The sequence below is a fragment of the Leptopilina boulardi genome, unplaced genomic scaffold (assembly GCF_019393585.1).
Source record: "Leptopilina boulardi isolate dan_hultmark-lab unplaced genomic scaffold, ZJU_Lbou_2.1 LbouV2_258, whole genome shotgun sequence".
In the NCBI taxonomy this organism is placed as follows: domain Eukaryota; kingdom Metazoa; phylum Arthropoda; class Insecta; order Hymenoptera; family Figitidae; genus Leptopilina; species Leptopilina boulardi.
Window position 1 is genome coordinate 890,636 of NW_026137816.1, and position 17,255 is coordinate 907,890.

General features: G+C 25.3%; 2 protein-coding genes across 4 annotated transcripts in view; both read right to left on the bottom strand.

The window, feature by feature from the left end:
- Window positions 1-8,400: 8,400 nt before the first annotated feature.
- Window positions 8,401-11,646, bottom strand: LOC127280937 (probable ATP-dependent RNA helicase ddx42). Its single transcript, XM_051304358.1, has 3 exons — window positions 11,627-11,646; window positions 11,124-11,227; window positions 8,401-10,821 (listed from the first exon to the last, which is right to left on the bottom strand). The coding sequence occupies exons 1-3, from the start codon at window positions 11,644-11,646 to the stop codon at window positions 10,481-10,483; spliced, it is 465 nt and encodes a 154-aa protein (XP_051160315.1). The 3' UTR covers window positions 8,401-10,480.
- The window catches only part of LOC127280926 (homeobox protein abdominal-B-like), a 70,283-nt gene continuing 64,585 nt past the window's right edge, over window positions 11,558-17,255 (bottom strand). For all 3 annotated transcript variants that reach the window (XM_051304336.1, XM_051304338.1, XM_051304337.1), the window contains one exon: window positions 11,558-13,001. In XM_051304336.1, the coding sequence (XP_051160293.1) occupies window positions 12,520-13,001 (482 nt within the window). In that variant the 3' untranslated portion in view covers window positions 11,558-12,519. The remainder of the gene's footprint in view (window positions 13,002-17,255) is intronic.

Sequence of the window (17,255 nt, forward strand, 5' to 3'; positions counted from 1 at the left end):
TTGTATAAGATGTGATAAATAATTTAAATATTGAGATGGTCATGTTTTCTATATATATATACAAATTTACGATTGAAAATAATTTTTTTCCAAGTTATTTTTATTGATGTTAATCTTGTTTTTTGGTAGCGATTTTTATTTATATTGAAAATTATAAGGTAGCATTTTTTTTATTTATGTATTATACGAAATTATAATTTTTTATTTATGTGCAAAATTATAATAATCTTGTCAGAAAATATTAACTTTGTATATACTAAGAGAGGATTTATAAAAAATATGTAAATTTTATGAAAAAGGATTACAAAAAAATTTCAAATTTTTTTCACATCAAAGGAATTTAATCTCTTTCAATATGTGAATTAGTAAATAAGTATAATTTAAATATATAAGTGACAATTTTTGCATTTGAATTTAGTATATATTTTAAGTAATTAATAGTAAAAACGTAATTTTTAGTTAAAAAAAAACTTAGCTGACATTTTGCTTCGGTTAGTTAGTAAAAAATAATTAATTATTAGTAAAAAAAAATTACTAATTTTCAATAGAAAAATAACGAATTAGGAAAATCTTTACTAACTTTTTTTTTCAGCAAACTCTCTATAAATCTGAATTAGTAAAAATATTTACTAATTTGCATTAGTGACTTACTTTTTGCTTCTGAATTAGTAAAATTTTACTAATTATTAGTAACTTTTACTAACAATTAGTAAAATTTAACTAATTCTAAAACAAAAAGTGAGTCACTAATTTAAATTAGTAAATATTTTTACTAATTCAGATTTAGAAAGTAGTAAAAAATTACTCTCTAATATTGAATTAGCAAAATGTGAGCTACTAATTTACATTAGTAAGAATTTTTACTAAATTTTAGTAAAATATTACTATTTTAATGTAATATTACTAGTACTCTCTAAATTTGAATCAGCGGAATCTCGCTGATTCTCAGCTATAAGTATACCACTGATTCTAATTAGCTTATATGCACTGATGAATTAGTGGAATTTCACTGATTTTTCAGCGTATATCCGCTGATTGGTACCAGTTGTATACTTATCGCTGATTCAAATTTAGAGAGTATATAATAATAATCTATTACTGTATAGATAATATTTTTTTTTTTGTCTAACAGTAATTCACAGTTTTCTAAAAAGGATCAAATTGAACCCGAAGTGGATCAAAATTGATCTAAAAATTTGGATCAATTTTTGATTTGATCCGCATTTTTGGATCAATTCGTTGAAATTTGACACTTTTGGGTTAACAGTGTAAACATTTTACTAAAAATTGAAATTTTTTTTCTAATTTGAATAAGTAAAAAAATTACTAATTAAAATTTAGATTTAAATTAATTTAGATTAGATTAGATTTAATTTAATATAAAATTAATTTTTAACTAATTTAAATTTAAAGAGCAAATTAGAAATATATATATATATATATATATATATATATTTAATTTAATGATATGAGAATGTTGATATCTCTATATATTCACTCGTTTAATTTTTAACGAATCAATGAAATTAAAACCGGTCATTAGATTCTAAGATACTCAATAAAAACTATTTTAATACCTAATAGAATCTTTCAAGATTATTATAAAATACATTTTAAAGGTAATTTTATACAACTATTTATATATTTTCCATTTAAAGGATAATTTGTAATATTATATTTAAAAAAAATTACGATTTTGCCATTTTTTTAAAGACCTAAAAGGCTATTTTAATATGATTTTATCGATTTTAATTTTTTTAATTAAAAAATTTTTTTTTAAGACTGTTAAGGACATTTTAATTCATCTATAATATATATTATAATCTATATAATATATATTAATAAATAAAATCATATTAAAATAGTCTTTAAAGTCTTAATTGAAAAAAACAACTTTTTTTTATAAATAAATTAAAATTTGAGATTTTTTTTACAATATATTTCCTGAATATATATATATATGTATTAATGCGTGCAATAAATTTAAACGGAGATGTAATTTACTTAAAGCATTTTCTCACTAATATTCGCTTATAACCATTAGGGACTTTAGTTTCAATAGCTCGTCATCATTTTTCTTAGTATTTTATTTAAATGGCAAGAAAACAAGTAGCTACTTACAATAAGTGAAGTTTGTAATAAGCGCGCATGCATATAAACTTTACGCTACTGGACGAGAACTATAAGCCAATTAGATAAAATATGACGTCTATGACCGTCTATGCAACATGTTCTTATATATATATATTCTTGGAATCTCATATTGTTGTGCAATAAAGGACAGAGAAAATCTTCTTCATATATATTGTATATTCCGAGAAATAGAATTTATTTAATAATATAAAAATGTTAAAAATTTTTATTCTCAAAAAATTATATCACAAAATCTGATATCTCTAAATTTGAATTAATTAAAAATAACTAATTTTATGGGAAAAATTTTTTGTTAGGTAACTAATTTAATTAGTACAATTTGACTATATTTTTTCTAGTTATTTTTCTATACTGGAATTAAGACAATTTTAACTGATAATTAGTTAATTTTTAATAACAATTAGTTAATTTTTAACTAACTGAAAACATAAAGTCAAATTTTATATTTAATTATTTTAAATCTAATTAATTTTGACTATTTTTTTTAGTTATTTTTTCCTCTGAAAAAAGTACTAATAATTACTAATTACTAATTACTAATTAGTAATTAGTAATTAATAGGATTACTAATTATTAGTTAATATTTTAATAATTGATAAAGCAAGAAATTAGTCAAAATTTTACTAACAATTATTTATTTTTAACTAATTTAATTTTTACGAAAATTAGTTATACTTATTATTAATAATTAGTTATTTCTTTTACTAGTTCCTGAAGCAAAAAGTTTATTTTACAATAATTAGTTAATTTTTACTAATTATTAGTTATTTTTTATTTATTGATGAAGCAAAAAGTTTCAAGTCCTAATTCCGTCAGAATTCCGTCGGAATTCCGACTGAATTACGTTGGAAGTTACGGCGGAATTCTGATAGAACCTCCAGGGGGCATTTTCCGGGGAATCTTTTCAAGTGGGAAATGTTTACTAATTTGAATTAGTGACTCACTTTTTGCTTCTCAATTAGTTAAAATTTTACTAATTATTAGTAATTTTTACTAACAATTAGTAAAATTTAACTAATTCTAAAGCAAAAAGTGAGTCACTAATTTAAATTAGTAAACATTTTTACTAATTTAGAATTAGGGAGTAAAAATTTTTTAAATTAAAATTAAATACACACCATTGATGATAATTTTTATATAGAACTTTTCTGTATATATTTTTGTAATTTACTTCAAATCGCGCCGATACGAAAATATATTAAATTATTAAAAAAAAAAAAATTTAAGCACTAAATTCATTTTTGTTGTTATATATAAGTTAAAATCGAACTATCATCTTCGCGACGAGAAAAGAAACTGAAATTTTTGTAACTTTTGCTATTTGTGAATTAGAAATCTGGCGAACAGATTTCTAATTTTTTTTTCATCATAGAGGGATGTTTAGGGTTTCTAGTCAGACAAAACTGTACTATGCGGTCAATTTTTTTTCTATCATTCGAAAGTTGGTTTCCCTGACCCAGTGAATGTAATCTGTGAACCTTATTTAAAATTCCAAAAGGGCTATAGAATTTTCGTTAGGGTTTGGAATGCAAAAAAAAAAAAAAAAAAAAAAAAAAAATTATCTTTCACATTACAATTGTGTCAAAAATCTATTTTTAGAATTCAAAAATAGTTTAAGAGTTTAAGTTACATTTCTCTCCAGAGCTAAATAAATATTCATTTAAAATCTATTTATGTAAACAAATAGAAAATGAAACAAAAAAATTTATAAATAAAAAAAATTAAATAAAAATTTTATTTGTACTAACTAAAAAATTATATTTGTACTAAATTAAATTTTATTTGTGCAAAATGAAATTTTTTTTATTTGAAACAAAAAGTGGCTTTTGCGGCAAATATATTTTATTATTTTTAATTCAAAAATGTTTATTTGTCTCAAATTTAAAGAAAATATTTTTTTTTAGATGAAAAGAAAATAATCATTTAAAATTATAAAAAGTAAATTAGAAAAAATTTAAATTATAAAAACTTACAAAAATTATACATTTTTGATAATAAAAAAAATGTAAATTTTTTTTATCAAAAATGCACTCTAAATTAAGGACAAAAATTCTTTAGGTTATTTGACGAAAGGGTACTAATTTTGAGAATTAAAAAAAAAAAGGAGAGAGAAATGGAATTTTTCGCTTCTATGAGTTAGATACTCCCTCTCTCTCTCTCTCTCACTCCTTTTTTTTTTTTTTTGCTCTAAAAATGCGGTTTTCGTCGAATATGTCGAGACCAAAAATTATTTTCGAAGGAATTTTTAGTTGCATTGTTGGTGGATGAAGGTTCTTTTGTATCTCTGGTAGCTTTTAAGAGCAATAGAGCCTCGTCATAATACTTGGTCAAGGCAAGGGAACGGCAGATAACGTGCTCGATAGTACGTCGTTCCTCTCTGCTGAGCAGAACACTGCAATTATGTTTTCTTGTGTCAAGATAGTCTCCCTGACTGGTCTATGTGTTCTCCATTCTAGTGACAAGAGAACATTTCACACTAGAAATTCTTCAAAAAAAAAAAGAATAATAATAATAATAATAATTTTTATTATAATTCATTTTTTCAAAAAAAAAATCTATTTCATTCACTGAGAAAAAAGAATTTAGTGTTTGCAACAAACTTGTTTACAATTTTGGTTCATGTAACCAAATTTTTGTTGGCTAAAACAAAGTCCTAGAGTTATCTCAACCAAAACTTTTGGTTATAGGCCAACAAAATTATTTGATTAAATTTTTTTTTTAAATTCCAAACGAAATTTGGTTACGACAACAAAATAATTTGTTTAACACAAGAAAATAGTTTGGTCTAAAAATCTAAATGATCGTTTGTTGTTTTAACCAAAATTTGGTTGCTACAACGAAATAATTTGATTCGCTCTCAGCTTATAGGCTTTTAAGAGGACTTATATAAGGTAGAATAAAATTTTTAATTTTACACTCAGAAAAAAATTCGTTTAAAGCAACCAAATTTTGGTTAAATCAACAAAATAAATGCATTGATATACAGTTAACCAAACATTTGGTTGCATAAACCAAACGTTTATTTAGCTCAATCAAATTTTTTCTTTGTGTTAAAAATTTATTAAAATAAACCAAACAGTTATTTACATCAAATAAATATTTATTTGAATTAAACAAATTTTGTTTAAACTAACCAAAAAATTGGGTAAATATAAAAAAATGGTACATTTGGTTCAAACATATCTTTTTTCTGAGTGTACAAAAAAAAAACCGTTGGTTTGATCAACCAAAGATTTTTGTTGATCTAACAAAAAAAATTTGGTTGAGCTAACCAAACATTTTTGATAAGCCAACAAAAAACACTCAACCAAAATTTTTTTCGTTGACTCAAACAAATAGTTTGGTTGTTTAAATACCAATAAAATTTTTTTCTTAGCCCAATCAAATTTTGGTTGTTCTGACTAAACATTTTTCTCAGTGTTCATTTTTTAATTTTTTCCCCGAATTTTTAATTTATTTATTATTACAATAATAATCTAATATTTTTTAATTTTTATTTCCTTGACAAAGTTCTTAATAAATTATTATTATTATAATAATAATTATTATTATTAATTTTTTCTGTTTTTAATTTGTTTACAGTTAAAATAATTTAAAATGCAAATTAAAATAATTTTGAAAATATTTGAAGTGTTTATATAAATACACAATTATAGTTAATAATAATCAGTGAATTCTTTTTGAATGAAATAATTTCATGTCGACTTTTTACAATTTTTGTATATATACATTGTTCATGTAAATTTATTACTTGCATTTGAATAAATGGTAATACACTAATCTTTATGTGTATCTTAACACAATGATAGATAATTTGTTAGACAGCCGACTCATTGAATTGTAGATAAGAAAAATATATAGTTTTACAAACAAGAAGCTTATCTGGATTCATGTAAAATTCTAATTATTTAACCTCTTTTTTTTGCAATATATACTTTTTCCATATTATTCTTTGTGAATATTATTTACGAGAGTACTAATTAGATACAAGAGAAGATATAATACTTACCTCTTTTAAGTATCATATATATATATATATATATATATATATATATATATATATATATGATCTTCGACGCATTCATGGCATTTTGAAAAATAGTCATTGCTGCTTATTTTTTTTTTTTTTCATTGTGGAAGATTTTACTGAAATTTTCATTTTTTTAAACTTCTTTTTACTTATCTAATATAATAATATTTGTTTTTTTTACATAAAAATTTTTGTATTTTTATGATTTTTTATATAAAGTAAATAAATTTTTTTTTTTGAATTTTGTCAAAATAATTTTTCTATAACTAAATTTTGAAATGACAAATATCAAAAATTAAATTCAAAAATTGCGTATTTAATATGTAAAAAAGCAAAAAATAAAACAAATTTTTTTTCTGCCAAGTTAAAAAAAAAACACCAAAATTTGAATATTAATTAATTAATAAATATTAAAAAAAAACAAATTCAAAAAGAAATAGAAAACAATTTTATAAACATCGTTTTTTATCTGGGTTTACACGATAACTTATTTTTATTATTATTATTTCATTATTATTTACACATAATGATCATTTAAATACTTTACAATATATTATATATTCTTCTGAAAAATGTCTAAATTGTTATCTATTATGTATGCCTACATATAACCTTAATATCCTAGATTTAAAAAAAAAAAAAAAAAAAAAAAGTTTCATTAAAAAATTGAATTATCATTATTTCAAATTACACATTAAAGCGCCTTTTTTTTATCTATATTTTGTAAAAATTCATTTTTTAAATTAAAATCACACACAAAAAGTAAAATTTAATGAATTTACCAGAGATGGGCAAAATGAAATAGAAAAATACCTCTTAATTTTCACATTTGATGCGATTCAATGAACTTTTTATTGAAATGTTTGGTTTTTTTTTTTTTTTTTACTGTTTACTTGAAAATTCTGGAAAATACATTTTCATTTTAATTATATATTGTCCTGTCAAGTTCAATAATAATTGAAAAGAAATTTTCTTTTTTACAACAATGAAAAACTGTGCCCGTCACATCTCTTGGAGAAAAAAAAAATTATAATTTTTGCCAATTTTTTTTTAATTTCATACAATGAAATTGACAATAATTTTTAAATATATATTTTTTCATATATATATATATTATATATAAATTGACATAATGAATAATGAATTGTTCAACACGCAGCTTTTTTTTTTTTTTCTTTTTTTTTTTATTCCGTAGTAATACTAATAATTTCATAAAACGAAAAAAAAAAAAAAAAAAAAAAAAAAAAAAAAAATTATAATGACAGTCTTAATGAAACCTCTACCATCCTTCAATTATTTTGAATAAATTCCCTTTCAATATCTTTTCTGACTAGAGAAGAGAATCCTAAAATCTTCTTGCGAAAAAAAAAAAAAAACTAGTCGATTATAGGAGAAAGGAAAAAAGATGGTACTGAAAAATTGTACTATAAGTATAATAACGAATATCACGCAATAAAATTAGCGTGCACTACAAGTACAACAGTTAGTATTCGGATCAAGACAATATATACATTTAATAACACCATTTTTTTTTTTTTTTTTTTTTCATTATGAGTGAGTCATTGCTTTATCATAATAATAATAATAATAATAATAATAATATAATAATATTATTATTATAGGCGAATAGGTACATACAAAACAACACACAATAAAAACAATAACATAATATTAACGTGACGCGCACAATAATAATAATATAATGGTAATAATAATAATATAATAATAATAATAATAATAATAATAATAATAATATATAATAATCTTATTAAATCTTAATAATAATAAACATCGTCATAATAATTATTATAAATATTACAATGTTCGCTGAAAAAGCTTATTAGCTTGGTGCGATGACTGAGTCGCGACCGGGATCGTTTAATTTTTTTTTAAATTCAATTCTTTAAATTCCTTACTTGCAGCATATTATATTATCATCGTTATATAATAACTATTATATATATATATATATATATATGTATATATATATATATAGTACTGTGGCAGAACTATACATTGTTCGAACCCAGTTTCACGGGCCAAATACCTAATAGATTCCTACCATTTTCGCAAAACAAAAAAAAAGTTTTACACTTTTATTCTAAAATCGTGTTTCTCAAAAAAAATTTTCAGAAAATTCGAAATAACGGTAAGATTATTGAAAATTATTTTTCTATATATTAATTACTACCTTTTTTTTCTGAAAATAAGAAAGATCTCTTTTTATTTATTCACTGGGATGAGAGATACGGCTTTCTTTAATTTTTTTTTTTTCTTCTCTTTCCGGAGTCGACGATCCGTTTGCAAAAAAAAAAAAAAAAAACAATTTTTTCATCAGTCCTACTCACACAAGAAATTCATTCGAGCATACACACTCATACACACATGTAATAAAACTAGTAGATAATTTACAACTTAAACAATACAGAACCACTGGGATATTCTTTTTTTTTTCTTTACCGATTAAATTATTTATATATACCTATACTTTTGTTTTTTTTTTTTTTTTGATCGAATTTGGGTCTTCGAACTTCGAGATCGTTTTCTCCTCTTAAATATTTAATTTAAAATTAAATGACATATTCAAAAACAGCAAATCTCAATAAAAATACTAACAAAAATAATTTTTGCAAAATAGTATAAAATTTTAGGGGGAAAAAAAAATTATTTCACTTTTTTTCATCCAATATTAAAAGGATGAATATTATACAATTAATTAAGTACTATTTTGTCCAAGAGACAAAAAGAAAAAAAAGAGGAGATTTGAAAATTTCCCAATATGAGAGACGTCGAAGATCCCAAGCTCGGCTCAAAAAAGAGATACTTGCAATCATCATGACTGTAGGTACAATTTTTTTTACATACAATTAAGAATCATATAGGTACTACAGTTTGAGATTTTATTTTTTTTTTAGGCGATGCGAGTACGATGTTTATTTTCTTTTTCACAAGAAGCTAATAATTCTTCATTTCTAATTTTGTTTTTTCTTTTATTTCTTTTTTTAAATACCATTTAATTTCTATAATAAACTAAGGCTGGATGACATTTTTCCTCAAAAAAAAAAAAAAAAAAAAACTTTTTTAGAGTTGTAAATTTCCCAAAATGTGGTCACAAATCAACATATTATAAGGCTTTCTTGGCTTAGATAAAAAGAAAACAATAAAGTAATCATCTGATTTTAAATCAAGATGCTACTTTTAAAAAACACTTAATTAACTATAACCCTTCCATATTTTTTTTCAGGGGTACAAATAACATTTTTTGATTTGGTTCAAAACAAAAAAGGGTACACCCAATTTTGTACAAACAAAAAAAAAAAAAAAAAAAAAAAATACAAACAAAAAATCCCTAAATGTACTAGTCTCCTTAATAATTTTAAGCTAACTAAATCGTGCTCATCAAAAAAAAAAATGGTTTCAGTTTCCATAGTTTCATTATAATATTTATCTTATTATGGTTTCTATTATTCGAAGCATGAAATATGCCCATTGCATAAGATGCAATTGTTATATAGTTTGCATCATCTGATCAACGAGGAATGGTTAAAAACTGTTTTTACGGATAATAATTATTACGTTTTTTTTTTTAATTTTACTTTCGTGTCAGTAACTTTCTGCTCTGATGATTTTTCTTTCCGCAAGAATTTACACTAAGCAGAGGTGAAATATTGTTCTAATCTATCTATATATATATATATAAATAGCGAATTTATTTATTTGGTTAAATTATAAAAATTTATTTGTTAGATTAAATAATAAATGAATTTTGCGATATGGAATACAATACCATCCCTAACAGTAACGTATAAAATATCCCTAGGACTTTTAAAACAGTATTCACTGAAAACGATTTCCGGTTGGAATAACAGAGAATTTTTGTTTAAATTAATTAGAATTCTTGTTAAAATAACTAGAATTTTGGTTAGAATAACTAGAATTTTGGTTAAAATAACTAGAATTCTGGTCAAAATCCCTAGAATTCAGGTTATAATGACAAGAATTTTGGTTAAAATAACTAGAATTCCTGTTAAAATCCCTAGAATTGTGGTTAAAATGACAACAATTTTGGTTGGAGTAACTAGAATTTTGGTTAGAATAACTAGAATTCCGGTTAAAATCCCTAGAATTGTGGTTAAAATTACTACAATTTTGGTTCGAGTAACTAGAATTCTGGTCATAATACCTATAATTATGGTTAACAGAACTAGAATTTTGGTTAGGATAATTAGAATTTTGGTCAAAATCTCTAGAATTTTGGTTAGAATAACTAGAATTCTGGTTAAAATAATTAGAATTTTAGTTGAAATATCTAGAATTCAGGTCAAAATCCCTAGAATTCATGTTATAATGACAAGAATTTTGGTTAGAATAACTAGAACTCCGGTTAAAATCCCTAGAATTGTAGTTAAAGTGACTACAATTTTGGTTGGAGTTACTAGAATTTTGGTCAATATCTCTAGAATTTTGGTTAGAATAACTAGAATTCCGGTTAAAATCCCTAGAATTGTAGTTAAAATGACTACAATTTTGGTTGGAGTAACTAGAATTCTGGTCATAATACCTACAATTATGGTGAACATAACTAGAATTTTGGTTAGAATAACTAAAATTTATGTCAAAAACCCTAGATTTCTGGTTAAATCACTTAAATTTTGGTTAGAATAACTAGATATTTGGTTAGAATAACTAGAATTCTGGTACAAATAATGATAATTTTAGTTGAAATAACTAGAATTCTGTTTAAAATAACTAGAATTGTGATAATACTTACTGAAATTATAATTAATATAACTAGAATTCTAGTGATACCTACTAGCATTATGGTTAAAATAACTAAAATTTTAATAATACTTACTAAAATTATAGTTAAAATAACTAGAATTCTATAAATATCTACAAGAATTCTGGTGAGAAAAATTAGAATTCTATTTAAAATAACTGGAAATTTTTTTAAAATAACTAGGATTCTGGTTAAAATAACAAGAATTCGGGTTAAAATAACAAGAATTCTGGTTAGAATAACTAGAATGCTGCTTTGAATAGCTAGAATATCAGTTAGAATAACTAGAATTCTGGTGAAAATAACTAGAATTCTAGTTATTCTTACAAAAATAAAATGTTAAATATCACTACTTTTTCTAGTCAAAATATATTAGAAAATCTGGTTAAATTTCTAGTCAATAAAACCAGAAATTCAATATGCTCCAGAATTTTTCTACTAACAAAATTTTTTTTGCCTCTTCATTCACATAAACTGTATTCCAGTTGATTTCACCAAGAATTAACCAGAATTATTTAACAAGAACTCTCCAGTTTAATTAACATACTTTTTCTTGTTAAAAACAAAAATTCTTTTAACCAGATAAAAAATCGTTTTCTTTTTTTTAGTATATAATTTCCGAATGCTGTTTAGAGATATATATTATTGAAGAGCACTCTTACCACCTTTGGGAAATTTTCATCTCTAAAAGCGCAGCTTCCAAAATGATTCCCTCTTTATTTTTTTTTTTTTTTTTTGTTGAGGAAAAATCCGGCCCCATCTACATGAGAACTGAATGGTTTTCTTATTTCTTTCGAATCGACTCCGCAAAGTTCCTAATTAGAGTCAAAAGTAATACGCACGAGGGGGTTAGGAAACACTAAGTGACACTAATTATGTTTTTTTTTTTTAAATTTTACATGCATAACTGGAGGAATACTATCGAGTTGGACAGATTGCTTGGAGGTGTCGCGCATTGCACTGCAGACCCATTTTTTTTTTTTTTTTAGACACTCAACGTCTTTTTTTTAGCCATTTTTCTTTTGGCGAAGACTGTTTTGCGCACATACACACACTCCCTATACATAATTTTTTTGTCAATTCGTTCAATAATTATTACTACTACTACTACACTGTCTCTCTCTCTCTTTTTTTTTTTTGGAGGATAGAATACAGAGAAGGATAAAGAATAAAGGTGGGATAGGAGATATAACGGAGAGGCAAGATAAATGAACAGTCCTTGAGCTGCTGCGACAACATAGTCTCTCTCTCTGGGGTGGGGTCAATGACCGCAGTCAGTCAGTCTCAGGCCGCGAATTCAGGCGGCCAGGCCATGATGAGGGGATTGATGAAGAAGCGCAGAATGGTGCTGAGCCAAATGAGAAGTCAACTGGTGCGATGATTGGCCATGTGAATGTATTGTTGAAGATGTGGTTGCATGAGGCAGAGACGTTGTCTGCTGTGTTGTGTGAAGATTATGGCTGTGACTTGCGATCAAGCTATGGCTACCCCCATGAATTGATGTATTATGGCTATGGGGATGGTGGCCAAGAACGACCCCAGAGAAGGCTAAGGGTCACTGATGATGCTTCACTGGTCCATTTGCATGATGTGCCTGTGTAACAACATGATGACTCGATGGTGTATGTGCACTACTTGAATGATGATGACTTGTCGCTGCACCATGATGATTCTGATTATTTGCGCTACTATTATTATTATTATTTTGTTGTTGCGTTTGTCGTTGGCTATTCTTTTTATTTTTCATTCGTCGATTTTGAAACCATATTTTCACCTGTCGCTCGGTGAGATTTAAATTACGCGCCAATTCCCAACGTTTTTGTTTAGACACATATGCATTGTAAAGAAATTCCTTTTCCAATTCGAGTGTTTGAAATTTTGTATAGGGCTTACGTTTCTTGCGTACTGTCACTTGGCCTGTCCATTCCAATGTATTCGATGGACCACCACATCCAACTGACATTCCAGATACGCCGACGCTCACGCCGGCCAACGAACCTGCTGGAAACAGGGTGGATGGGGAGGATGCCCACATCACTTAACACAATTTTTTTTTGATTAGTACATTTTTTTAAAATCACTAAAGACGCTAATTTCAAAAGTATATAATTATTCATTAATTTTTTTTTCATTTGCAAATGTACTTTTGAAATTACTGTCCATGTTAAATTTTTGGAAAAAAAAAAAATTATTCATTGGGTGAATGAACGGTAATTTTGATATATACGGGATTTTTGAGAAGACAAGAGACGAAAATTATTTTCTCTCTTTCTCATTAGACTTATCCGGAAGAATAAGAACAAGAATATCGGTCCGTTAATCGGCTTATCGGTGCGTAACCAACGCCGTTAGATTTTTCTTCAATATACCTTTTGCTGTATCCCCTATATATATATATATACTTACCAACACCTTTTACCCCTCCCCCCCCCATCTTGAAATTGCTTTAAGAAAGAACGTCGTCATTACCCCATACCACGGCCTAACTCAAGTGTATACCATATATCTTACTGAAAATTTCATAGCAGGCATATTTCTTTCAAGCAACAATGATTAAAATCTAAATAGTTTGTTAAAGACAACTAATCTTTTAGAAAAATTCTTATACTGAGAAAAATACAATTGAATCATAATAGTTAAAGATTTAAAAATTATTTATTCAAAAAGCATACACTGAAAAAAAATAGTATTGAATCAAGAAAACCTATATGTATAGGTATTTTATACCAATATTTTCTTGATCCAAGAAATTTTTATTAGTTTGAAGTAAATTTTCTTGGATCAAGAAAATATTGGTATAAAATACGGTCAAGTACATATAGGTTTTCTTGATTCAATACTATTTTTTTTCAGTGTATGCTAATGGAATTTGTAAAATATGCAGTATATGCTTTTGAATTAATAATTTTTAAGTATTTAGGCCAAAGGGAAAAAAGATTTTTAGCATATGCTGCAGAATCTGTATAATATTGTACAAATTCTATTAGCATTTATTTTTGAATTAATAATTTTTAAACCATTGGCAAAAATGCTGTAGAATTCAATAGCATTTGAACCAAAGGTAAACAAATTATTGATTCAAAAACAAATGCTAATAGGATTCGTAAAATACGTATATACAGATTCTAAAGCATATATGCTTCTGAATTAATATAATCTTTTTTCCCTTTGGCCCAAATGCTATTGAATCAGCAGCATTTTTGCCAAAGATTTAAAAACTATTTGATTCAAAAATAAATGCTTTGCAGATTCTACAGTACGAAATTAATAATTTGTTTGCCTTTAGTCCAAATAATCAGCAGCATTTTTGACAAAGGTTTAAAAATTATGGATTCAAAAACACAAGCAAAGTACAAAGTATACCTAAAAACGAAAATTATCCCAGTAAAAACTGTTGACATATTCTTCAATGATAAAAAAAGGAAACGGTGTCTTACTTGTAAAATCTGATAAAATACATGAAAATTATACAGTAATTTTTGCATTGACGCACTGTACTTGCGGCCAAGGCTGTCTGAACGATTTGTTGGCAAAGTTATATATGATATAATTGGACCGGTTCTATCAACCTTACTAGAAATATGACACAACTTGAATTTTCACTGAATGGTTAGTACATCACACCAGTAGCATTCGTTAGACGAAGCATAAACTGTAAGGTTGTTGCTGATACGCTGCATTACACCTGCTACTCCCTATCGTGAATAATTCACTATTTACAAGATTTTCTGACAGATATATGCATATATATATATATAAATTTACATATGTAAGTATATACACAAAGTTATAAAAAAAATAAACCTTCATGTAAGAACCATTTTTTAAAACTTGTTTCTAACATTTGTATCTAATTATAATCACTAAAGAAACAGGTGTATTTCAAGGCATAAGGATATTTAGGAAACGTCTTTGTCTCAACTTATCTCATTGGTTATAAGAAAATATTCTGTTTTAGAGAAAAACGTTTGATTGGTATTTAAGAAATCAAAATTTTGTATTGCCTCAACAAAATTTTGATTGCCTTATATTCAAACTTTAGTTGACGGCACAACCAAAATTAGAATTAAAATTTAGTTACTTAAATATACCAATCAAACGTTTTGTTATAACCAAACCCTTTTTTCCGTGTCAAAAAAAAAGAGCGCAGAAAGCTGGGAGTTTGATTTTTTTTTCGTAATAACGGTTACAGGAACTCGTTACGAGAATTGGATACAGAAACACATTACTTTTTCTTTTTTTTTTTTTGTCAGTAACGGTCATGATAACACATTACTCTTTTGAGTAACGGTTATTTTAACACATATTACTCTTTTAAATAACACTAATTGCAACACTTAAAAAATGGAGAAAAAAGCAAAATCTAATAAGATAAATTTACTTTAATCCCATAATCTGCAATTTTATAATCCCTAATTAGAAACTAGTTTTCATTGCATAAGTTTTACTTTAATTACAACTTTGGAACGTTTATACTTTCCATTTTATAAGAAAGAAATATCTTAATTTAGTAAAAAAAAGGATCTAATTTTGTCTAACATTGTAAAATCTAAAAGAATCTAGAAAAAAATATCAGAATTTTTTTTCGCGGTGTCGGCTAATCAAAGTAAAGGGAACTGTGTATAAAGCAAAATGGGTTTTATGTATATAAATATATATGTATAACGAGTATCCTCAGTGAGAAGACATGATTTTAAAACCGTGACTGAAATCACATGTGAATGTACTCGTAATACAATCATCTTCCATGATATCGTCTACAACCGGTAGACGCATAAACTGTTCCGTTTTACTATATTTTCACACACACTCTCTCTATTGCATTTACTTTTCTCTCTTTCTCTCTCTCTCTCTCTCGTTCTTTGTTTCCCCTCTCCTTTTCAACGACTCCCTCACTCTCTTCACCTTGTTGTGATTGCCTAAGCGACAGGAATTTATTGCCCACTAAAACGTGGAAATATGCAAATTATTTAACAAAGGTCAGGATTCCCACAGTTGTCAACACGTGAAAGGGCATGCACATGACTTTTCGAGGCTCAATATATTTTCAATCACATTTCATCTGGTACTTTCTTTTTTTTTCCTTTTTTTTTTTATATCGCAAGAAGAGTATAAAATTTACAAAATTTAAAACTAGCTGCCAATATTATTTTTACTTTGAACAATAATAAATAAAAAAAAAAAAACAAAAAATTTGATTCAAATATTAATTTGAGCCAAACGATACAAAACGTGGCGCCACCTACTTGACACTTTTTTTGGCGCACTTTAAAATTCCCGTGCAGAAAATTTGATCGGGCCCTGATTGGGCCCAGACTAGGCACGACAAGGGACAGATCTGGCAACCTGAAATGGGCCCGATCGAAATGAAACAGAAAACCCGACCGGGGCGCTATGGTAATTTGCCCGATCTTATAGTATATTTGTAATTTTCAATAAATTATAATTATTTATCTCTAATTGCGATAAATAAAACAATAAAATTAATCAATATTATTTTATTTTATGAATCTGCATTTAAAAAAACACCTTATAAAATGAAAATGAAATATGAAAGTTGAAAAAAATTCTTTGAATAATTGTTTTGTTTACTCTCTAAATTTGAATTAGTAAAAATGTTTACTAATTTAAATTAGTGACTCACTTTTTGCTTATGAATTAGTCAAATTATACTAATTATTAGTAACTTTTACTAACAATTAGTTAAAATTTAAGAAAGACTCACTTTTTGCTTTAGAATTAGTTAAATTTTACTAATTTGTTAGTAAAAGTTACTAATAATTAGTAAAAGTTACTAATAATTAGTAAAAGTTACTAATAATTAGTAAAATTTTACTAATTGTGAGTAAAAGTTACTAATAATTAATAAAATTTTACTGATTGTTAGTAAAAGTTACTAATAATTAGTAAAATTTTACTAATTGTTACTAAAAGTTACTAATAATTAGTAAAATTTTTACTAATTGTGAGTAAAAGTTACTAATAATTAGTAAAATTTTACTAATTGTTACTAAAAGTTACTAATAATTAGTAAAAATTTTACTAATTGTTAGTAAAAGTTACTAATAATTAATAAAATTTTACTAATTGTTACTAAAAGTTACTAATAATTAGTAAAATTTTACTAATAAGCAAAAAGTGAGTGACTAATTCAAATTAGTAAACATTTTTACTAATTCAGATTTAGAGAGTAAAAAATGTCATAAAATGCTATAAATGCATTTTCACTAGTTTTTTAAAAAATTTTAAATATGGCAACCAGGCCTGGCCCTGGTCGGGCTCATAGAAATT